At 38.0% G+C, this 24,600-nt stretch overlaps 1 protein-coding gene across 2 annotated transcripts in view; it reads right to left on the reverse strand.

Annotated features, from left to right (window-relative positions):
* The window catches only part of PLCB1 (phospholipase C beta 1), an 840,557-nt gene that overhangs the window by 171,445 nt on the left and 644,512 nt on the right, over positions 1 to 24,600 (reverse strand). For both annotated transcript variants that reach the window (XM_027840410.1, XM_027840412.1), the window contains exon 12: positions 11,548 to 11,630. In XM_027840410.1, the coding sequence (XP_027696211.1) occupies positions 11,548 to 11,630 (83 nt within the window). The remainder of the gene's footprint in view (positions 1 to 11,547; positions 11,631 to 24,600) is intronic.

The raw sequence follows: 24,600 nt of genomic DNA on the forward strand, positions 1-24,600 counted from the left end.
AAAGAAAGAAAGAAAGAAAGAAAGAAAGAAAGAAAGAAAGAAAGAAATACTGAATTTGGGGTATCAGCAGAATATCTCTCTAAAGATATATAGCAAGAGGTAGGAAATGCATGACTGGAGCTATAGAGGGAACTTGAGGACAAAGTTTCAGATTTAAGAGTAATTGATATGCAGGTGATCTTTGAAACCATGGTATAAAAGAGATTGTCAAGACATAGAGTATGAAGAAAGATGACGATGGAACCAAATCAAAAATCATGGTGAGTATCCACATTTAAGTGGTCGAATAAGAGAGTGGGATTTAGACAAGAAGATAGAAAAAGGGATAGTTAACAGAGATAGAAGAAGGGAACATGAGAATGTGGTTTAACAGAAATTAAGAGAAGAAAATAAATCAAGAAACAATAGAAAGAAAATATTAGTTATTCATCATGGGCTCTATTTTCTCCTCAAAATCTTTGATATCATTCTCTTCACATTTATTCCAGTCTTACATGAAGATGTATCCCTTCTTGCCAAAACTAATATCTCTACGACTCTCTTTGATACTATCCCCTACTGTCTTGCTTGGCAGATTGCCTCCTTTGTCTAATGTGCAATCTCTCTTATTTATTAGTTCCTTCTACACTACCTAGAAATGTTGAGGTTTAGGGGTTTAGAGGTGCTGGGACCCCAAAACAGCGACACTGGTCCTGCCCAAATGAATTCGACCCAATCCTTTTTTCAGCCAAAGACAAGGGTTATTAAAGATCCACTATATTGGCCAGATTGTTAAAGAATCTGAACATTTGTGATGTCGACAAGCAGGCTAGATTGAATCTGAGCAATGGGCCAGATTGAATCTCAGCACCTTAATGGAGACAAGACGGGACTTGTATACAGAAAGATTGTGGGAGGGATCTAGGAGTGGCCAAGTAGTTTGGGGTAACTGGAGGGGGGGATCTAGGGAGGATGTTGATGGGAGTAGCCTGTAGGCTGGGATGACTAGAAGTCAAACAACTGGACCCAGAGAATGGGGTCTAGATAGGATCCAGGGTGGGAAGTAGCTGGAGCCAATCCAGAGGTAATAGACAATGAAGGGCGGGGCTAGGTTAAAGGTAATAGGCCATAAAGAAAGACCAGTTGAAGGGATTGTAGCCTCAGGCAAATGCCAGAGATTTACTTGAGCAAGTAGGAAAATTCAAGGAGAATTCAAGGGTGGATGTGTGGTTTCCAGAGCCTGTACCCCCTCATTCTCCCTTCAAACAAATGGGACCCAAATTCTTTTGGGGTAAGGGGCAAAGGTCTCAGCTTAGGCCTGTACCCCCATCAGAAACATGTGCAAATCTCCCCCACCCCATCCTTAAAAACAAACAAATTTTTAAAAAATTGTATCCTAATATTCCCTCAAGCTATCCTCACAGCCAAACTCCTAGGAAAAACTGTCTAGGGATCTGGAACCTGACCTCATCACCCTCACTCAATTAAATCGACTCTCTAAAATATTACTAATGACAAATCCAACGGTATTTTTTTTCAGTCTTCATTCTTCTTGATCTCTTTGCAGCATCTGCCAATGTTCAATACCCTGTCCTCTTAGATAGTCTCTCTTTTCTTGGTCTTCATTTCTTTCTCTTGTCTGGCCACTCTTTGCTAGTCTGCTTTTCAGAAACATCATCCATTTCCTACCCTGTACCTAGATAGTGCAGCGGATAGGGTACTGGGCATTGACTCAGGAAGGTCTGAGTTCAAATTCTGATTCAGTTGTGTGACCTTTGGCAAGTCACTTAATCTATTTGCCTCAGTCTCCTCAGTTGTAAAATGAGCAAATAATAACATGAGGTTGGGATTCAGCACTGTCACCGCTGCAGCCTGGGTTTGATTCCCCGTCAGGGAACCGTATGATGAGTTCTAGAGGCTTAGGAGTTCTGGGACCCCAAAATCATGATGCGTGGATCCTGCTCGAATGAATTCGACCCAAGCCTTCTTTCAGTCAAAGACAAGGTTTATTAAAGATCTACCACGTTGGCTAGAATCTTAAAGAATCTGAACATTTGTGAACTATTGGCTAGGTTCTTAAGGAATCTGAGCATCTTAATAGAGACAAGATGGACCTTATATACAGAAAGACTGTGGGAGAGATCTAGGGATCTAAGGGAGAATAGAATCTAGGTAGGATTAAGAGTGGGAAGTGGCCTGGGGCCATAGGGAGATAAGACAATGGAGGGCTAGGCTAGGTTACTGGCAACAGAGAATTGGGAGATTGAGTTTAGGTGATAACAAAAGGCCAGTTGATTATAGCCTCAGGCTAAATCCAGAGATCTGGCCATGTGGGAAAGTCCAGAGTTTTTCCTTTCTGGGGTCCAAATCCCAACCCCATCATTAGTACCTACCTTGCAGGATTATTGTGAAGATCAAATGAAATATGATATGCACTCAGCACAATACTTCAAGCATAGGAAGTGCTAAATAAATGCTTATTCCTTTTTCCTGCTTGGCAACTCTTTGGCCATGGGAACCCATGTGGAAAAAATAGCAAGAGTAGGGAACACCAAAGGAAAATCCATTCTCTGGACCCTGAAGCTCACTTGTTTAATTTTTTTTTTTCCTCCTAAAGCTAGCAGCTAGCTTGTACAGGGGATGGTGAACTGAATTTTGAGTTAGGAAGATCTGTGTTCAAATACTGAGTCAAACACTTATTGCATGAACCAAAAAAAGTCACTTGAACTCTTTCAGCTTCAGTTTCCTCATAAGATTGCTATGAGGATCAAATGAAATAACATATGTAAACATTTTTGCAAAACAATAAAGCTCTATATAAATGCTAGCTAACTTTCAGCTAAATGAAAGTACAAACCAGAGGCAAGAGTCCAAGGCTACCTTATAATACACTTCAGAGGTCAAGTAGTTCTTGTTACCTCAGGCACAAATGGTCATTTGTTGGAGAACTGATTCAGAAAAGTGAGGCAGGGGGAATAGTAGAAGTGGGGGTTGGGGTGGGGGAGGAAGAGGACTCCAAATGAGGATTACAACTGCAGGAATAAAAGGCATTAAAATTGCCATGAGAAAGCTGAAAACCCTGAAGCATTAAGAGGATACACTCAGCTACCACAGAGATGAAACCAGGGGGAAGGAAGAATTTGCAAATGCAGTATATTTTGAGCTTTGGACAATGGAAGAATACCCGTTAAAACACTTTGAATCTGGAACCTCTAGTAAACTGACAATGGACTACATGAGAAACTCCTCCATTTCTACAGAAATTCTTTTCCTCAGCAGCTAACTGCTGGGATAAGGTTTTCATAGAATTTCAAGCCATGAGGCAGCTTAGAGTTCAGCTACTCCCACTAAGGGGCCGATTATAAGGCTGAGTTCTCATGGTCAAATTATCCTCTTCTTCTTGTTCTTGTTCTTGTTCTTGTTCTTTTTTTTTTTTTTGGTGAGGCAATTGGGGTTAAGTGACTTGCCCAGAGTCACACAGCTAGTGAGTGTTATGTGTTTAAAGCCTGATTCGAACTCAGGTCCTCCTGACTCCAAGGCCGGTGCTCTATCCACTGCACCACCTAGCTGCCCCCCTCATTTCTTCTTACTCCTCAGTCCTGGTCTACTTCCAACATGCGATGTTGCCTTGTTGGCCTAGAAGATTTTTTTTTTTAAGCCATCAATGATCTTTTACCTAGATTATTTCAGTAGACTACTAATTATAGCTAGGTGGTACAGCTGGATAGAATGCTGGGCCTGGAGTCAGGAAGACTTGAGTTCAAATTTAGTCTCAGATATTCACTAACTGTGACAAGTTACTTAACCTCTATCTACCTCAGTTTCCTAAACTGTAAAATGGGGATAATAATAGCACCTACCACCCAAGGTTGTTGAGAGGATCAAATGAGACAATAGGGGTAAAGTGCTGAGCACCTTGCCCAGCACATAGTAGGCACTTAATAAACCCTTGCTTCCTTCCCTCTTCCTTCCCCCCATTACCAATGATGGGGTATGGGCCCAAGCGGAGACCTTTGCCCCTTGCCCCAAAAAGAATTTGGCTCCCATTTGTCTATGGGCCCCAGAAAGCCCTTAAACTTTTCTTACTCTGGTCTGAAAGGGCTCCTTATGGACTCCCCTTATCTCACTTTGAAAGCCCTAGCCCCACCTTTTGATCTTATTCAGATGCCTTTTAAACTTCTTCCATCCAGTTCCTCTCATTATCTATTCCCATTGTTTATTCAATCTCTTAGACATTCCAATCTGAATTCTCACCTAGACCCTTTTCCCAGCCCCTTTCCTGGTTGCCCAAAGTTACTTCAGTGTATATAAGATCCACCCTGGCCCCCATTCAAATGCTGAGACTTTCTCATGCCAGCTCATCCCCACTGGCATTACTAATCTTCAGATTCCTTAAGAGCCTTGCCTGTATGGTTTATCTCTAATGAACTTTTTCCTCTGACTGAAAGAAGATTTGGGTTGAATTCATTCAGGCAGGGCCTGCATGTTGTGCTCTGGAGCGGGGTGTGTCCCAGCACCCCTAAACCTATAGACCTCATCACCTCTAGGTTAAAATATAAAATCCTCAGCCTGGCATTTTAATCCTTTCAAAATCTATCAGGCTCCTACCTACCTTTCTGGTCTTATTTCATATTATTGTCTTTCATTTGTCCCATGTTCTAGTCATACTGACCTGATAATCATTCCCTGTACATGGCATTCTGTTTTTCTCCTTCCTGACTTTGCAGCAACAAAAAGGAAAAACTCCATGTCTCTTCTCTGAGCTCAGGTGCCCCCTCTAAGAGGAAATTTTTCCTTGTCCTCCCTCTACCCCCTCCCCAACTTATTAGCATTCTGTCCTTGAAATTACTTTGCATATATTTCATATTTACTTATTTACATAAATGTTATATCCCTTCCCACAGCATATATCTACCTTAATGATGAAAATGGTTTTATTATTGTCTCTTTATTCATAGCACAAGCACCATGCCTTATACTTATTAAATACTTTTTTAACCTTTGTAAAATGAATTGGTGTATAGTTATATGATTTCAAACTGAAAACTAAAATTTCAGTCAATGATTAAGATGTTTCCATAAAATTGGAAATATTTTAGCTGGGGCATATAGATTTAGGGTACCAGAGCTGAAAGAGACCTCAGAAGTTAGATAGTAATAATAAATAACTAGCTTTTATATAACACTTTAATCTTTGCAAAGCACTTTGCATGTGTTATCTAATTAAGTCCTCACAACAATATGGGAAACAGGTTCTCTTATTATCCCCATTATGCACATGAGGAAACTAAGGCAGACAGAGGTTAGGGGATTTGCCCACGTTCATACAGACAGTAAATGTCTGAGGCCAGGTTTTCTTGACTATTAAGTCCAGTACTCTATCCATTGTACTGAGGAAACTGTGGCCTAAAAGGATAAACTTCCCTATGTTCTCATAGGTAGTAGATAGCAGAGCTAGATTTGAACCCAGATCTTTCTTCTGAAACAAATTCAGTAGTCTTCCTCTCGCACCATCAAGATTTTGGGTTGTTATTAAGACATTTGGCATTCCGCAGACTGACTTTTGCTTGCTAAAGTTAACACAATTCCTTCATTACTTCCCTCTCTCACAAAACCCCAAACAAACAGAGTCATGGTGAATAAAGTAGTTCAGTCTTTCAGGGGAGAATGAACTCTTATAAAAGTTCTATTTCTTCCTTGACTATAGTCCTTTAAAATAGGAAGCTTTCTCAGTGATTTGGATTTATGGTGCTAAGACATCCTGAGTCTGGATAATAAAGCAGAACAAGCATTGTTCTCATAGACAGAAGACTTGGATTTAAGTCAGAGTATGCTTTTTGTTGTGTGATCTTAAGGACCTTTTTTTTCATCCGAAGCCTGTGTTTTCATATGTTTGATTTTTTCAGTCTTGTCTGACTCTTTGTGACCCTATTTGGGGTTTTCTTGGCAAAGATAATAGAGTGGTTTGCCATTTCATTCTCTAGCTCATTTTACAGATGAGGAAACTGAGGCAAACAGGGTTAAGTGACTTGCCCAGGGTCAAACAGCTGGTAAGTGTCTGAGGCCAGATTTACATTCAGGAAGATTAATCTTCCTGATTCCAGGCCTGGCACTCTATCCACTGTGACACATAGCTGCCTGTATATAAGATAGGGGTAAGAATCATTACCCTATCTCTGTATAGAGTGGTGACAATAAATGAGATGGGCTGAATCTAAAATTAAATATGAAGTTTAATGATATAAATGGAAAGACCTATGCTCAGATTTAAAATTAATAATAATAATGATGATGATGATGATGATGATGATAATAATAATAATAATGATAACTACAGCATTCCAGGCCAGGGTAAGCCTAATTAGAACATGGCTGAGCACAAAAGATCCAGGAATATTATTGTACAACAAGAGGCATATTAGTCAACAGTATAAAATAATCCCCAATAAAGCTAATGAAAATTTGTTGTTCAGTTGTTTCAGTCGTGTCTGACTCTTTGTGACACCATTTGGTTTTGGGGGGAGGGGTTGGTAAAGACACTAGAGTGATTTACCATTTCCTTCTTCAGCTCATTTTACAGATGAGGAAACTGAGGCAAACAAGGTTAAATGACTTGCCCAGGGTCACACAGCTAGTGTCTGAGGTCAGTCTGAATGCAGGAAGATGAATCTTCCTGACTCCAGGCCTGCAACTCTACCCACTGTACCACTTAGCCACCAATGGGAATTTAGGTTGCAATTTAGAGAGGCATCATGAATATCCCACTCTACTTTGTCCCCATTAGGCCACATTTACAAAGTTCTATTTGGTTCTGGATAGTGAATGTTAGGAAGATGATAAAATTATATCAGTCAGTCAACAAGCATTTATTAAGGGCCTACTGTGTCCCAGGTACTATGCTAAGCATTGGGGATACAAAAAAAAAAAAAGGCAAAAATACAGTCTGTGCACTCACAAACTATTGGAGAAGACAATATGCAACCAACTATATACCTATACAATTTCTATATGAGGTAATCTTAGAGTAAAGATACAAGCAATGGGGCAGACAACAAAAGGCCTGCTGGCTTTATAAAGAGGGGACTGAAGCTGAGTCTTGAAGGAAGCAAGGCAGAGATGAGGAGGAAGCACATTCCAAGCCCAGGGAGCAGAGGGGAACCAGTGACAAGTCACAGAGCTGAGAGATAAACTCTCGTGATGGTAGGTGCATGTCCAAGCAACAGCAAGAAGGGCAGCCAGATGCTGGGTCATGGGGTAGATGGAGAAGAGCAGAGTATAAGAAGATTGGAAAGAAAGGAAAGGGTCAGATTATGGAGGGTTTTAGAAGCCAAACAGAGGATTTTACATTTGATCCTGGAGGCAATAGGGAGTTCCTGTTGAGGAAGATAACCAGCCTTGTGCAGAGACTAGAGCTTATGGTGTCTAAAGACCAGATGAAGGGGCTGAGGATGTTTAGCCAGAAAAAAGAAAAGACAAGTTAGTATTTATTTGACAACCTGTCATGCAGAAGGAGGATTAGATCTGTTGTTGCTAGGTTTCAGAGGAAAGAACTAGGAGTAATATTTGGACATTGCAGAGAGACATGTATATAGATGCAAGGAAAAAACCTCACAATTAGAGTAAGCTGGGGTCCATGGACCCTCAAGGAGTCTGTGGATAGGCTTCATGAGGTCTAGAAGCTTAGATAAGAAAAAAAAACAAAACTTTTTTTTTTCATTAAATTCCAAATGAAATTTCCTTTAATCATTAAGAAACAACATTATTCTGACAAGGGGAAAATAGGTTTCACCATGCTGCTGAAGGAGTTTATGACACAAAAACAATTAAGGATGCATAAATTAGAGTAATCTGAAATACTGAATCATATTCCTTAAGAGGTGGTAGGTGCCATCTAATTGAAGGCCTAAAAGCAAAAACTAGGTGACCTTTTGTTGGATATATTGTAGATGACAGCCTTGTTCAGGAATGGATGGGATTCAATGGACTCTTAGGTCCCTTCCAACTCTGAGATTCTGTGACATATGTGAAGTATTATATAAATATAAAGTAATAGTAATCATGATGAGAATATTAATGAAATGTGAACCAGAAAACTGGTTCTACCATATGACTTGCAGAGCTGAGTCTTATGAAGCTATTTCAGCGTCATCAGATTTTTTAAATGTAATTTAGTATTTTATAATTTTAGTAATTTTAGTATTTTATATAGCACAGTGTGCTATCAGAAAAAAATGCCATATTTGTTTTCTTTAATCATGTAGTGCCTCCAGCTATGATACTGTTTAATAATTATTTAGTATATAATGAAAAATTGCATTGTTCTTAATATAACAATGACAGTACTTTGACATTATCCTCTCACTTTTCTTGAGAATTTCAGGAATTAATTTTAATCTCTAGGATCAAAAACTTGGTCTGATAGTCATGGAAAAGAACTGTAAAAATCTTTGTTGGCAAATGGTTTACTGATCAGGTGAAAGCAAATATTATAATAGTTTTATCTTGAGTTCATTTAGCTTTCTAAATTCATTGCTTTTGAAGGATGCTGCTGACTCCAAAGCTTTAGCACTGGAAGCATAAATAAAACTTTTAAACAGAAGCCCATTTCTCTCAAAGTGATGGTAAAACAAAAGATAATAGCACTGTAAGGATGAATAATAAGTATCATAACCTTCTACTTTATCAAGGTATCTCTGGTGTTATCAGAATATAGAATAAAGAAAATAGACGACTTATCTAAGTGTTCAAAAAAAAACCAAAACAAACAAGGAATTCATATTTCTGAAAGCCACAATGATCATGTTGAAGGTCATAGGGATCACAGATTTAGAGCTGGAGGGGCCTTTAAAAGATAAGTCCAAACCTCTCATTTCATAGATAAGAGAGTTGAGGCACAGAAGAAGGTTAAGCGAGTTGGCCAAGGTTACACAGGTAGCAAGAGGCAGATCTAAGAGCTGAATTATGATTTTCTGATTGCAGAATCAGCACTGTTTCTATCACATAAATTCCAACTGTGTTAAAAACTAAATTGACATAAAAAGATGATAAGAATACCAAAACCTTCTTAGTAAACAAGCCAGGAACACAATAAATACGGTGCTGGTGATTCTTACTTAAAAGTAACATATATTAATATATACACCCTTCATCAGATGGCCTCTCATAGTCATACATAAGTAAAATATAGTTAAGATTACATATTTTATGAATACAAGAAGAAACATATAATGTATTGTCTCTTTCATTTTTTAAATTCAAAATTTTGCATAATTAGAATCAAATTATTCTCTTTATTAGACTATACAAGTGTTTTATGCACATTTTGAGAACTCATCAAAATTTCAATGACAGAAATATAAAGTTGAAATAGGTGGTATAAATAATGGTGATGATAGTGGTGATCTTTTGAAGCAGTTGTGACTTGAGTTGGACAGAGGAAATCAATAATCTGGGAATTGCTCATTATTTTATCAATAGACACAAAGACAAAAGAAGAGGAGAGATAATGGTACAGAGAAAGTATTAAAATGCCTATTGAATGATGACTGATAATTGAGACCACAGTGGCATCAATATTGTAAATTTCATACATTATGATTCCATATATAATCCATACATAAATGAATTAAAAAAAAAAAGGGAGAGGGGTTATTTCCATTCCCATTCCTAACTTCTTTTGGCAAATGGTTAAGATATTTTATAAGTAGTTTGGCTGAGAATTGAATCTTGTTAAAATACTCCCCCACACTGAAATGAAGCCAAGACAGGCTTCCTAAGTACTTTTTGATGAGGGTGCCTTCTCTCTGAATTTTCTCTTTCATTTTTCCTGTGTATGTTTATATGTGTGTGTGTGTGTGTATACATATATGCATGTGTGTATGCATATATGTGTATATATACCTACTCCATATACACACACATATAAATATCCATTTATATACAGCATATACAATTATTCACATAATTTCTCTCCTATTTGAATGGGAGCTCCATAAGGACAGGGACTGTTTTTTTTTTGTCTTGCTTTGCATGCTCAGTGCTGAGCAAAATGCCTGGCACAGAGAAAGTATTTAAATGCCCATTGAATGACGACTGATAATTCAGAACACAGTGGCATCAATACTGTAAATTCCATACCTTATGATTCCAAGGCCCCAGGTTTGGATCCTTGAATTTCCAAAGAACAAGTATTGATTGTATTTTAATATACATACAATATATGTATACAATAATTTGCCTGTTTTATACTGTAAAAATATACATATTTGTATACATACAAATATACGTATTTGTATGTATATATGTGAATATAGGTAAAGAAAGAGAAGTGCACATATATATAAATATACTCAGTGATTATAGTCAAAATTTGTCTATCTAGTTATAGTTCCTTCAAACTTCCTGTTTTATGATAAATTTAATATCAAACCACTAAATCTGAATGATTCAATCAAACAATGAAAGGAATACATATTTAAATATGAAAATATTTGCAAATATTAACAAAACTAAAAGGAGAGATGCAGAGTGGGTGACGATCTACTTAAAGTGGAAGAGAGGGCCACACCGGCAGAGTGGTTAGTTACCTGACCTCTCAGACTGTCAAGTTTCCAGGAAACAGGCTGCGTGCTCCTTCCTCATCCATTTTACACAAAAGTTTGGCCTGGCATTGTAAGCTCTGTCTAATGCTGAACCTTGTGTGATCACTGCTTTCTAACAGTATAGGTCACGTTCCTATTTATATGGTGCAATATCATTTAAATATTCTTTTAGGAGCCTTCATATTGTGGTCTCTAGCTGCCTAATTAAAGACCAGCAGAAAAATACGACGAGAAAATAGAAATGGTGACGAGGGCTGCATAAGATTGTAGCCAGAAGTAGGAAGATTGTTGGCAGTTCAAACCACATCCTGTTCGGCACCCATTCCTCACTCTTCCAGAAAACCAACCTAAAGAATCCTGCTTCTTTAGCCACTAATGATAGTTTCTATGACAATGTGGAAGAACTGCCTGGGGGCATCCCTAATAATTCAGGGTTGTGGGGGTAGATCCCCACCCCCTCTCCCTTCTACCTGCTTCCTCTGAAAGCCAGGAATGACTTATCTCCTCAAATACTGAGCATAGAGACACTAGTACATATGAAGTGTAGCCTTGGTTTATGCAAAACCAACTGGAAATTTTTATTTGGTGAAAATTCTCATGAACCTCACAGCGTGGAAATAAGTATACAAAAGCAGGGCTGTGACTAATTTTGCCTTCTTGTGAATCAGACTTTTTAGATGACAAATGTATTCTACTGTGTACCTGTAAGTATGCTCTACTGTATTGAAAAGAGGAGAATACTTAATTAAAATTTCTGATATGACTATCAGGTGTCTAATTTCAATATTTTACTGTTAATAAAAATTAAATGTAAATTCTTTTCTATAAGGATAAAAATATCTTACAGAATATATATGATCTAAAACAATACTATTAACAAATGCCAAATAATCTTGTACCTCATAAACTATTAACAAATACCTTCTGAATAAAAAAAAGTGCCCTAGTGAAATTATGTATTACTTACGAATCCACGTGGTTTTCAAAAGAAAGGAGGATAGGGTATGGTGATGTCTTAAATGCACACTCAGCAATAGCTTCTATCACCTCCTAAAAAGTGAAAACATATATATTCAACATTACCACATTTCTAAGATCTGCATTCAATCTTCAGTGCTGCACATAATAACACCAATCCTCTTCTATACAGGCCTGAAGAAAGGAAATGCTTGTACAGCTACAGAGTAAGAGGGCAAACTGTATGTTCAATTGAGACACAGGTCCTTCATCCTTTTTATGAGGAACATCTACTTTTCATTTGAGATCAACAGGGGAGGAGAGACAACCTTGAAAGGAAGCCTCTGGCCAGGTCTAGGAAGGGACTTGTACAGTAGTGAGTGACAAACCCCTCCTTTCTAAGACACCTGATGAATCCCCAGCACACCTTACACAGGGAGAACTGTGGCAGAATTTAGATAAGAAATCTTCCAGGTAAAGCTGTGAGATTTCCTAGAAGGTTCTGATCTCTCAGTTAGGAAGCCCTCCTCTAAAGAACTGCCAGAAACCAGAGCTCTAGTCATTGGGTTAGAGTGGTTGATTAAGGTTAACCTATGCTGAGGGGATACACATCGAGAAAAGGAGTAAAGGTGGGAGAACTGTTTTGATTGTTCTACCCATTCGTGTTTCTTTTAAAAATTGTTTCCTCAACCCCCCACTTTCCTACCTACCAATACCCAGGAACAATATGGGGTCAGTCTTTGCTTTCATAGCAGTGGGTAGGAGAAAAACAGATAGCTTCCCAGCCCCAAATGTTACTAAAGCTCTTTAATCAGTGTTTTTGTTTTTGTTTTTTTTTTAGATTATTTGCAGGAGCCTGCGTAATTTCACTGATTGTATCTATATGTACAGCTAGCCCAACTTTTAGACTGTTATTCAAAAAATTAGCCATTAATTTAAAAACAAAACACCACTTTGTATTTTTTTTCCAGTTATTTGAATGGTCTTTTGATTGGTTTGTCCATCATATACTAGAAATACCTTTGTGAGTGTATCTAGACATATCTATGTTCTCTAGGTCTCACAGCCAGATTGAATAGACAGCTGTTGATATAGTGGAATATGAAGAGGCCTGTTGTAAAATATCCAAATTACCACTTATCATTCTATTCCTGTTCTTTCATTCCTATGATTTTGAAATGCTCTCCAGGATTGAACACTCTAAAGTGTGTACAAGTATTTCATGATTCAAAAACTATACAAATGTAAGGTATTCACTATTAGTAATAATAATAACAAATATTATTATTAGTGCTTTCAGGAGTGACCAGTTAATAACAATTAACATTTATATAACACTTAAATATTAACAAAGTGTTTTACATATATTATCTCATTTGATCCCCACAACAATCCTGTACGGTAGGTGCTATTATTATCCCAGTTTTACAGAGGAGGAAACTGAGACTGGATGGAAGGGGGGAGTGGGGAAGTGACTTGCCCAGGGTCAGGTAGTAAGGGTATAAATCAAGATTTGAAATCAAGTCTTTCAAATCCACCATTATCCACTGTCACCTAGCACCCATTTAAATGCAAATATACCTGTAAAGTTTTAAGTCAGCACATTAGTTATAAAACATCTTTATTCACAGCCAATGTTGAGCAATCCATGCTATAGGAATGGGCAAAAAAGGGAAAGGTACCAGAAGAGAGAAAAGGACACCTTCAATTACTTCGCAACTCTGTCTAGGGCTGGGCCTTGGTCACAGATAAACAACAAGCTTCAGATAACTTCCATTTCAGTTGGAATAATCTTGAAGCTCAGGATTTTGTTTTTTTTACTGGAAGCTTTTTCCTCCCATCTCTTTTTTGTTTGCTTTATAATCTCCACCAAAATTATATTCACAGCCAAAAATGACATCTCACTCCAGAAGTGTTTTATAAGTGTTTGACAAATCCATCCTTAAATATGGAACTATAACTTTCTCTGCCTAAAGCTATGACTTTCATTAATATTCTCCATAATTAGAACAATCTTGTACTATTTAAAAAGTAGCTATATTTTCTCAATTTATTTTCTATAAACTAAAAGTACTGGCACAAGCACATTAGCAGTTTTTTTCATGTTATGGGGAAATTATTTCAGGCCAAAATGATTGTACTAGAGACTTCTGTAACTGGAATTAATAATCTTAAAAACATATGGTGCAGTTTCTAAAATCTAACTGGGGGAAAAACTGCCCTTTAAATTCTTCATCCTTGACTGACTATTGCAGAGCATATTTAAATATCCATTTCATACATTTGTGTTCCTGTTGGTATGAAATAATATTTTGAATTGTTAATATTTCTCTGGAGGAAAGAGGTCTTATTTTCAGATATGCTCAATTTAACAACCCGATTAAATCTGACACATTTGCAGGATACTTAAAAAAATCACTTCATCTAGTTTTCCATATTGAGCAACTTCCACCTACAGGAAAGCACACAGACCACATGGGATAGGACAGAAAGTTCTATAAAGAAAAAGGCCAGAGAAGATTTAAATAGAAAGAAAAGAAAATAGCTAGAAATGGACATTGAGGACTAGAAGTATTCCAGGATAATCAAATGAAGACTTTTGGCTGGCAGTCTATCATACTAGCTTTGTTCACTCTGTTGCTATAGAACTCAGTTCTTATGGCCCTTATGAACTATCTTCAGACAGTGCAAAACATTGTCACAAGGTTTTTCAAATCCTCTCACTTTTCATGAGGCAATACACTGTGGTACATATTGGATATCTAGTACACAGAAACTGAGGAAGATAAATAGTATTTCCTTTATAGACCAAGACAAACTCAGTCACAGCGTATTCCATCAGTCCCATTGCACTGGCTTTGTGGCCTTGCAAGTGTCTGGCAGAAAATACCTTCTTTGTGCCTCTCTTCACCCATTTTCCTTCAGCCACACTGCAAATGGATTTTTATGGAGGTTAGAAGTGACTGTTATCTTTGTTGTTGTTGTTCAGTCACGTCCAACTTTTTATGACCTCATTTTGGGGATTCCTTGGCAGAGATACTGGAGTGATTTGCCATTTCCTTCTCCAGCTCATTTTACAGATGAGGAAACTGAGGCAAACAGGATTAAGTGACTTGCCCAGGGTCACACAGCTAGTGTCTGAGGTCAGATTTGTACTCAGCTCTTCCTGATTCCAAGTCCAGCGCGCTATCCACTGTGCCACCTAGCTGACTGTTATCTAATGCTTCCCAATTCCTGAACCTGGTTCTGCCTATAATATACACCAGCCCCACATATTTTCAAAACTGTGGTTTAAGACACAAACTCTAATGCATGACTAGGGGTGGGGAGGAACCCTGAACAAACTGTTTGGATAGAGATTTCCTGAATGAATGATAGATTGTGACTTCAGTTCCTGTCCTCTATCCTTGGATTTGGTTGAGGACAGAAGAAATCAAACTTTTCCTCAGCATAGGATAGCTTGCTCTGGCACCTAGTCACCAAGTATGGACTGGAGACGTAATTGAGAAGCAGCACTTTCAGGGACCAATGATAGATATTCGATCCGGGTGTGACTTAGCCAGGATTAAAGAACCACTCATAAGGCTGAGTGGAGGAGAAGAATCACTCCAATCTGATGGGATGGCAACAGCACAGAACCAAATGCTGCATAGAACATAAATAGTAAAAACAGTGTCTTTGAAGGGACACAAAAAATTCTGAGATTTTGAATTTTAAAATTTTCATTTAAATAACTTTCACATCATAACTGAAATTTAGGTTACAGGAAGTGTAAGGAAGGATATTTCCAAGGTCACGTGGGTAAGAGTGGGAACAAAGGATTGACTCATCTCTTCATCATCTTCATCTACTCAAATTATTCAACAGAACTGTGGGCAACAGTAGTGCCAAGGCTACTCAAACGCATTTTTTTCCACTGGCATTTCCTGGAAAGCTCCATTAGTCCCAATAGTGCTTTGGAAGAATTCACTGAATGAATGGGTTACGAAAGCAAAGAGAGAAAAATAGGAGAATAAAACAAATACCTATTGATTTTCCTTAAAAGACAATGCAAAGAGTAATGTGTTGCTGTATTCTAGTGGGATACAGGCACTTTGAACGGAAGATCACTAGACTGTGATGTGGTCTTGTCAGACGCTCACAGAAGGATGGAAGGGGGTGGAGGTGGTGGGCCATAGAAATAGGTAAAATGACTAATGAGTCTATTAAGCGCTACCAATGATTACCATTGATTTTTTTTTTTTTTGCTAACTCCCATGTGCATCTTTGTCTAGCTTACTCATACCTGGTATATTCTAAGGTGCTTGGGATCTGTTGATTCTAGATTGCTTCTTCTGTAAGAGGCACCAACTCCCTTTATCCTCCTGAGTATATAACGGTATAATCCCTTGCTGATCAGTCTTTCAGTTGTGTCCAATTCTTTGTGACCCTGTGGACCACAGCATGCCAATACAGTCCATGTGGTTTTCTTGGCAAAACTCCTGGAGTAGTTTGCCGTTTCCTTCTCCAGCTCATTTTACAGATGAGGAGATTGATGTAAAAGGGTTAAATGACTTGGCCAAAGTCACACAGCTGGTAAGTATCTGAGGCCAGATTTGAACTCAGGTCTTCCTGATTCCAAGCCCAGAGCTCCATCTACTGAGCCACCTCACTGCCTCCAAGGCAAAGAGAGGTCAAGTGACTTGCCCAGAGTCATGCAGCTAATAAGTTTTTGAGGCTAGGCTAGGCTTCTGACTCCAAGGCCTAGTGCTCTATCCACTGAGGCATCTAATTAACTTATGAACCCCTGACCAGCTTCTAACTGGATCCCAAAGGTATTGTGGCATATCCTGGATGAATATAAAAGAAATTCCCTAGTGACTTTTGTCTGATTAACCCATTTCTTCCCTTTATCCTATATCCCAATATCAAGAAATTATATCTGGGTAAGTACCCATATGGAAACATTGTATATATTATGAACATCATTAATTATAATACTCAATAAATGTTTTCTCACTAATCATTTTTGTGTGGTAGCTTTTCATATAATTTTTAAAAATAAGATTCCTTAGACTTAGCAGTATTACATTTCTTTTTATTTTATTACTTCTAAGTAATTTTCAGAAAAAAAATAAAGCACAAAAAATGAACCTACATACCTAATTCTAAGTATGGATCACCTGCCTTACAGTTTTCTTTAGCCACTACAAACTTTGTCTTAGCTGGCTGTTCTCTCTAGCCAAGCTTTTCTCTGATACTAGTGTTATTTTGGGGGTTACCTGTCTATCTGTTGCCCAGACAACAGTCAAACCTAAAGTCAAATTACATGTGTATTTATGTACATACATACATACATACATACATATACATTGGGGATAGGGACTGGATCTGTGATTTCATATGCACATGGAATTCCCCTTTGATGAAACTCCCTTTACCACTGCAGACAACTTACATTCTTAAGAGAGTTGCCCAGAGTATTGAGAGATTAAGTCACTTACCGAGGGTCAAATATACAGTATATATCAGAAGTGAGATTTGAACCTAGGTCTTGCTGTCTCTAAGGCCAGTTCTCTTTATCCACTATACTACACTTAGACTCTCTCACAGACACTTACATACACAATATTCTATTACATACATACATATTCATATACATAACAGGACATGTCATACATGGAGCTGTTCTGCCTGCTTCCATCTAACCATCTGTGTTAGTTTAGTGCTTGCATGTTTTGAGATGGCAAACTCCATGGCTGTTTTTGGCAGTGCCAAAGACTTGGATACTTTGGGGCTGATGAGGCAATCCCCTCATTGGCTAATAATCAGGAAGAGTTAATGACTCAATGCACTTTAAAAATCTCCTATTTTCCTTCTACCCTCTAAGGGGCATTAAACAATACTGGAATTTCCTGTAAGGGGTGGGGAAGGGCTGGTCCTCCACCAACACCCTGGCAGGATATCTATTGTTTCCACATGGCAGTTAGAACAGGAGAGCTCAGTTAGGTAAGCTTGATGCTGGGTCTCTGGCTTACTTTTTTACTTTGTTATTCTTTGCTTGATTGTAGCTGACTGAACATTGATCTCAAGATGGACATGATCAGGCTTGCAGGTGACCATGTGAGGCTTGCCAGAAAATATCTACCTCAAAGCATACAGTAGAGAACCAAGGTTAGAGAGGAAAATGTGTATTCCACAGTCCTGGCAACTGTTTAAAGATTTGACGTTTTAAGTATCAATTTCTAATAGTATAATAGTAATTACTTCTGCTTGTTTAGCTTATTTAATTTTTTTTGTCAATGTTCTTTAACAAAAGCCTTTTGTATTAAGTATTTTTAATGTGCAAGAAATAAATACCTGTCTCCTATGTGATCTACACTATAAAATGAGTGCCTTTGGGGACATAAGACAAAATTAAAATTTTATGTATTTTTTGCATAGCATGCTGGGATAGAAGAATAAAAATAGTTTGACCTTTTTTTTTCTAGGCAGTTAGATTCCCATGGGACTGAACTTGGTCCACTATGTCCCTGGGTCTAGAGCTAAGAGGGTCCCCTTAGTAAAAATGGAGAGGGTATAGTGCCCCAGCCTCTTGGACCTGGCAGGAGTTCTAATTGTTAGCTAATGGTCAACCAGGATCAGTCATTTTGTATCACTTGCTGTTTCATGGTACCCATTATCATCCATTCTGGATTCAGGGATGTGAAGCTGACAAAGGTTTATGGAGGCCAACACTCAACCTTTTGGAGTGGCACTCACCTGTCTCACAGGACCAGCTGATGTATGTTTACTTGTTTTGGATCTGCTCTTTTTCACAAAGCAAAAAGAGTTCTCCTTAGAAATAACACTAGCTTCTCCAGAATAATCAGGAAAATTCTCTTTTCTGTGAAGGATGTCTTCAGAGACCATGCCATGAACCTTCTGGCCAATGGCATCATCACAGAGCCTAACAGCCCTTTTGCATCACCTAGAGTGGTGATTTCAAAGAAGAATGGAAAGATTCGCATATGTGTAGATTACTGGACCTTGAACAAAAGAACCAAAGTGGATGATGATGTGCACCACACGAAGAGTTCAAGATACCCTGCACTGAGAGGCAACCAGTGGTTCTCCATATTGGACTTGTACTTTGGCTGCTACCAGATTCCTGAGAGAGGAAGACAAGGAGGCTAGATCTTCCCAGCTGGATTTTTGCCCGTGTTAGAACACGCCCAAAGGCATCATTGTGGGAATACTGGCTACATTTCAAAAACTAGTGTAGAAAGTAATTGGAGACATGAACTACTTGTAAGTGTTGGTGAACTTTGACAACATTGCTATCTTTGAATAGATTCTGGAAGAATATGAGGAGAGTCTGATGAAAATAATGGATTAGTTATGCAGGGGTTCATGAGACCCCTTCTCATAATTTTTTAACGCATAAAATAAAATGCGCAGGATTACTGTTGACTGTAGAAAACTCATTTGAATCATGTAGTCCCAGCCCCTCTGCCTGTCCATTTCAGCCTCTTGCTAGAAGGGTACTCTTAGGGTTAAGTCACTGCCCTGCTTCACATTCCTCAGTCCTTATTAGGTAATTTAGAAAATACTATCTCTTTACTGCTCCTTTAGATAACAGAGCACTCTCTCATTGGTATCATCCTGGTTCTTTGTCTCTTATGATATATAAGTTTGGGCATGGAGGTTGCAATTGATAATATATTTGCTAATAGTTATTTTCTTCCTCACCTTGTGAGCAATAAAGTTTGCTACACTACATTACAAAAGAACAAAGAATTAGTAAAAATAAAGATTCTATTTTTTTCCCATTTAAGTTCATGGACCCTTGACATCTATCCATGGACACCCAAGGAGTTTGTGGACCCCAGATTAAGAACCCCAAAGATTGAGGTAAATGCCCTCAAGTTTTCAATTGACAAGTGCCACTTTTGCAGAGCCTTGGTTAAATGTGTTGATGAAATAGCATCAAAAGAAGTATGAGTACTATTCCAGAGAAATATAAGTGTCATTGACTCAGCCACATTGAAAGGACCTTTGAGATACAAGGGTTTTTCTAGAATTCTGTGATTATTGCAATTTTTTTCAAGGACTATGATGCTATTATCAAATTACTGAATGATTTCACTCAGGTACAGAGGCACAGAAACAGAATGGCAAGATATTCAAAGTTGTCTTAAAACCCTCAAAGCACTTTGAAGACTAAAATATGGACAAATATGAATAAGCTTTCCAAGATCTGGTCGATTGCCTCATACACATACCAGGGTTGGCCTATGCAGATCTAATGAAAACTTTTTGTTTTGCACAGAGATGCTAGCTTGGAAGTCTTAGGAGCTACGTTGTGCTGAAAGGGTGACAGTCACCAGACCAGTTACATTTGCCAGCAAAGACCTCATGTCTTTGTGACAGCAAGAGTCATTACTCCCATTTACAACCTGGAGTTCTTGATTTTGAAGAGGGCTGTCACTGATGAGTTCAAAGACTTTGTATGTGCAGGAAATTTGTGATAGCAGATTGACAAGAATCCCCTGACATGTTCTGACCAGTGCCAAGTTAGATTCTGCTTACTGGGCATATTTATCATCACTAGCCAATTACAAATTCAACAAATACCATTAATTGGGGTGGGGGTGGGAGAGTGGCAAATGCAGATGCCCCATCCTGAAAGTCACAAATCACCAAAGCTGGATTTAGACCTAAGAAAAGAGGGAGTCAAAGCCATTTGTGACACCCAGAGAGCTGGATTACAAGCAAACGGTAGGACAACTGAAAGTCTGAACTTCCATCAGATAACATGTCAGTAGGATATATGAACTGATCATTTTGCTCAGAAACTAAGAAGCAAGATCTGAAGCAAGACTGAAAGAACAAATGCAAGCCAAGAAGGGAGTGATGCCTAAAGACTCAACTCACAGTTCCTTGAAACAGTGGCATACCTAGCCTGTCATATTTTTAACACTCCCTTCTTCCATTCATCAAAATTATTTTCAGTAGTAATCATGAAATGAAATAAATAATAATGACCAGAAAAGAAACAAATTGAAAATTTTCCTTTTTTAAACTTAAGATATAAAATCATGCCAGTAAGTAAAATAAAAAAAATATGTATCAGTACAATAATACATACATGCATACACACACACATATATATTACAGTACAAAGAGGGAAGGAAGTGATGGATTAATATGTTTAATTACATTAATGTAATTTCCCAGGGCTGTTTCTCCTAACATAGATACTCCTCTAAAGCTGTCAGTCATAGCCCATCAAGTTGCAAGAATTACTGAGGCTAGATTTTGGTGATCTAGATTTTGGGGAGTTGCCACTGTCTCCCTTCTGCCAGTTTTAAGAGATTCTGGTTCTTACCTCAGTTGAAATCTACCTGTAGCCCCTGGAGCAGAGGCACATTGTGTCTGGTATTCTTCCTTCACACCCTGATGAGTCCATGGGCTGTATCTGCCCCAGTCTTGGCAGTTCATTCCTGCTGCTTACCTTTGACAATTGTTGGGAAGGCAATTGCTTGTCCATGGACTCTCTTCTCTCATTAGGGCTGCCCTCCCTAATTTACCTCATTAGTACCTACACCTCAGATAGACTGACACCCTCAGGTTGCCCTTGGCATGCCATTGCCTTGAGGTTACCCTGCTGTCCAGACAATGGTAGAAATTGGACCAGAAATTGAAAGCTATAACAGATTGTCACTGAATACACAGATGGTATGAGGAAGCAGATGGAGCTACCCAATTCATATTCTCCATGGCCCTGAAAGTTTTACAGAATGACTTTGGACATATGGGTCAAGAAAGGACCTTAGGGTTAGTAAGAAACAGACTCTGATGATCCAAGATGGATGCAGATACAACCAAGAAGTGTCAGATGTTCTCAATATGTGCAAAGAAAAGTACAATGAAATTATGCTACATATTTGATGAATAGAAATACTAGCGTACCCTTAGCATACTCTCTCTAAAAATGATAAGAAGAACATAAGCTATGGCTTATCAATGGTAACTGACCATTTCATAAGACATATCCAACCAAAAACCTGAAAGTTCCCATGGTTGCTAAAGTGTTGAAAGAGGAATATTTCTCAGTGTATGAACTTTATACAAGTCTATTCACACTCTATTCAGACCAAGACAGAAATGTTAAAACACAAAATTCAAGGAGACAGTAGCTTTGGCTGGCATCAACACATCTAGAATTACACCTAATCACCCTCAAGGGAACCCACAACAATATATTTCAATGAAAAATGCCAGGATTGAGACCAGAACAAAAACTGTAGTGTAAACATGTAGCTTTCCTGGTATATGCATACAACTCTACCAGGTTGTATGATGTTTGGGCATGGGTTATACCTATTTATTTTAAAATTTATTTTTTATTGCCTTTGAGGACAGCAAAGATAGAAAGATTGCCTACACACTATGACAGGTCCATCCCTTACCTAAGATGAAACAAGCTTACTTTCTAGCTACAACTTCAGCTCAGAAGAGTGACGAAAGCAACAATTATGTCAAATTCATTGTCAAGATCTTCAACAATGTGATTGAGTTTTGCTTGAGAAATCTTGGTATTTATGACACACACAAGAGTTAGTAGATCAATTGAAAGCTATTCCATACTAGCTGCAGAGAGACTAGGCAGCCTGTGTGCTTAGAGAATTGCCCTTGGGATTGACATATGCCCTACAAAGACAATTCAGGATAACTATTTATTGTCAATAGATGGTGAGTTGGTTAGATTCTCTGATGAGTAGGTAGAGACTGATAAGTACTTATCACAGAGTACTCTAAGTAAAAAAAACTACCTGCCAAGAGTGCAAAGACAGCCTGACCTTCAGAAACAGACAGTTTGAATGAAGATTCCATGTACTATACCCCAGCAAACAGTTCAAATAATGGATGAGGGAGAAGGGAAAGTCAAAGATGACTTCAAGGTTGTTACCCTGTGTAACTTGAAAGATGGTGGCAATCTCACCAGAGTTAGCAATTTTAGAAAGAAGGGAAGTAAACTATTATTTTTTGTTGCTCACTTGCCTCATAAATATTTTGAAAAGTATTTTGAGCACTTTTTCTTAGGGTTAAAAGACTTGTTCATACTGACTATTCCTATTTCCCTTTGTTGAATAACAATTCCCTAGCCTCATATTATTACTGTTGTTATATGGCTGACCAGCTAGCTGGTAACTACTCCCTAGGCAGATTTACCACTTTGCAGCCTCAGATATTTATTAGCTATGTGACCCTGTCACTTAACTGCTGTCTAGCTCGGTTTTCTCATTTGTAAAATGGGGATAATAATAGCACCTACTTCCCAGAGTTGCAATGATAAAAAGAAATAATACTTGTAAGGCATTTTTCAAACCTTGAAGGGCTTATATAAATGCTATCTATAATAGAAGTGAGGTGTGACATGGTCAGACCTGTATGTTAGGAAAATCAGTTTGACAGCTACGTGGAAGATGAACTGGAATGGGAAGACAGTGGAGGCAGAGAGGTCAACTAGTATGCTATTGTAATAGTCCAAGTATAAGGTAATGAAAGCCTGTAAAAGAGTATTAGTTGTATGATGGGAGAAAAAGGAACATATGTTAGAAATGTTGTAAAGGTAGAACAGGAAGAATTGGCAACATATTGGATATATGGAGCCAATCTTCTTTTCTCTTTCCTTTCTCTTCTCTCTTCTCTCCCTTCTCTTCTCATCTCATCTCTTTTCTCCTTTCCTCCCTTCTTCCACCTCTTCTCCTCTCTCTTCTCCCCTCCCCTCCTGTCTCCTTTTTTATGTCTACAGTGGTGTTAAAAGCACTAAATTAAGCTTTGTGCTATCACACAGAATTTCAAGATATCAAGAGTTACAAGAGATAGTAGGTGTCAGATAGTCTAATCCTATATATGTGTATGTAAATGTCCAGAAGGCTAACGACTAAAAGTATGGTAGTACCCAGAGACCACAGGGAACCAACATAGATTCATCAAAAGCAAGTCAGATGAAAGTAACCTTGCTTCTATTTCTGGACAGAATTACAAGATGAGTAGGCCAGAAAAATGTTACAGTCATAATATATGGTATACAAATATACATACATACAATATAATCAAATGAGATAACATATTCAGGGCTCTGTGAACCTTAAAGCACTACACAAATGCTAATAAGCAATTTGTATATCTAATTTCAGTAAGGCATTGCAGAAAGTTGCTCAGAATATCACTGTGGATAAGATGTAGAATTATGGACTATAATATATTTAAGTTAGGTAGATTTAAAAGATTAAACCCAAAGAAAGACAATTCATGTAACAACATCATCCTGAAAGAAGTCCTTGAGTAGAAAACTTCAGAGATTTGTTCTTGGTCCTATGCTTATTAAATCTTTGGACTGTGTGATAGGTGGGTAAGATATGGGCTAACATAATCAAGTTACAAAAAATGTCCTGGCAAGCTAGAATGATGGTCCTAATCTAACAATACTCAGAAATTCAATAATTATAAATCTAAAACCCTCATTAGGTTAAAAATATCCATTTTTACTAGTATAGGATAGATAAGATCTGGCTAGAAGAACTTCAGAGCATAGGGGACTATAAACTGAAAATGAGTCAACACAGCATAATGACAACCAAAAAAAGCAAATTTCATTTTAGGATGTTTTAATAGCTGCATAGTGACCAGAATGAGAGACATGAGATTTCCTCTATGGTTTTCCCTAATTAGACCATATCTGCAGTGCTGTGTTTAGTTTGGTATGTTGCATTACAGTAAGGATGCTCACAAAATACAGAGCATCTAGGGAATGGTAATCAAGAGGGGATTCAAAACTATACTACACAAAGACAGGCTGAAATAAGCTATGTTATTTGTCCTAGAGAAAAGAAGACCTACATAAGAGGACAACAACTATCTTTAATTTTTGAAGGCCTATTGTGAAGGTGAGACAAATTTCCCTTGGCCAGGGTAGAACTAGGGATGATGCGAAGAATATGCAAGGTCAGATTTCTCTTCTCTTCTCTTCTCTTCTCTTCCCTTCTCTTCTCTTCTCTTCTCTTCTCTTCTCTTCTCTTCTCTTCTCTTCTCT

This window comes from Vombatus ursinus, unplaced genomic scaffold, assembly GCF_900497805.2.
Source record: "Vombatus ursinus unplaced genomic scaffold, bare-nosed wombat genome assembly UNPS02014841.1, whole genome shotgun sequence".
NCBI classification, from domain to species: Eukaryota; Metazoa; Chordata; class Mammalia; order Diprotodontia; family Vombatidae; genus Vombatus; species Vombatus ursinus.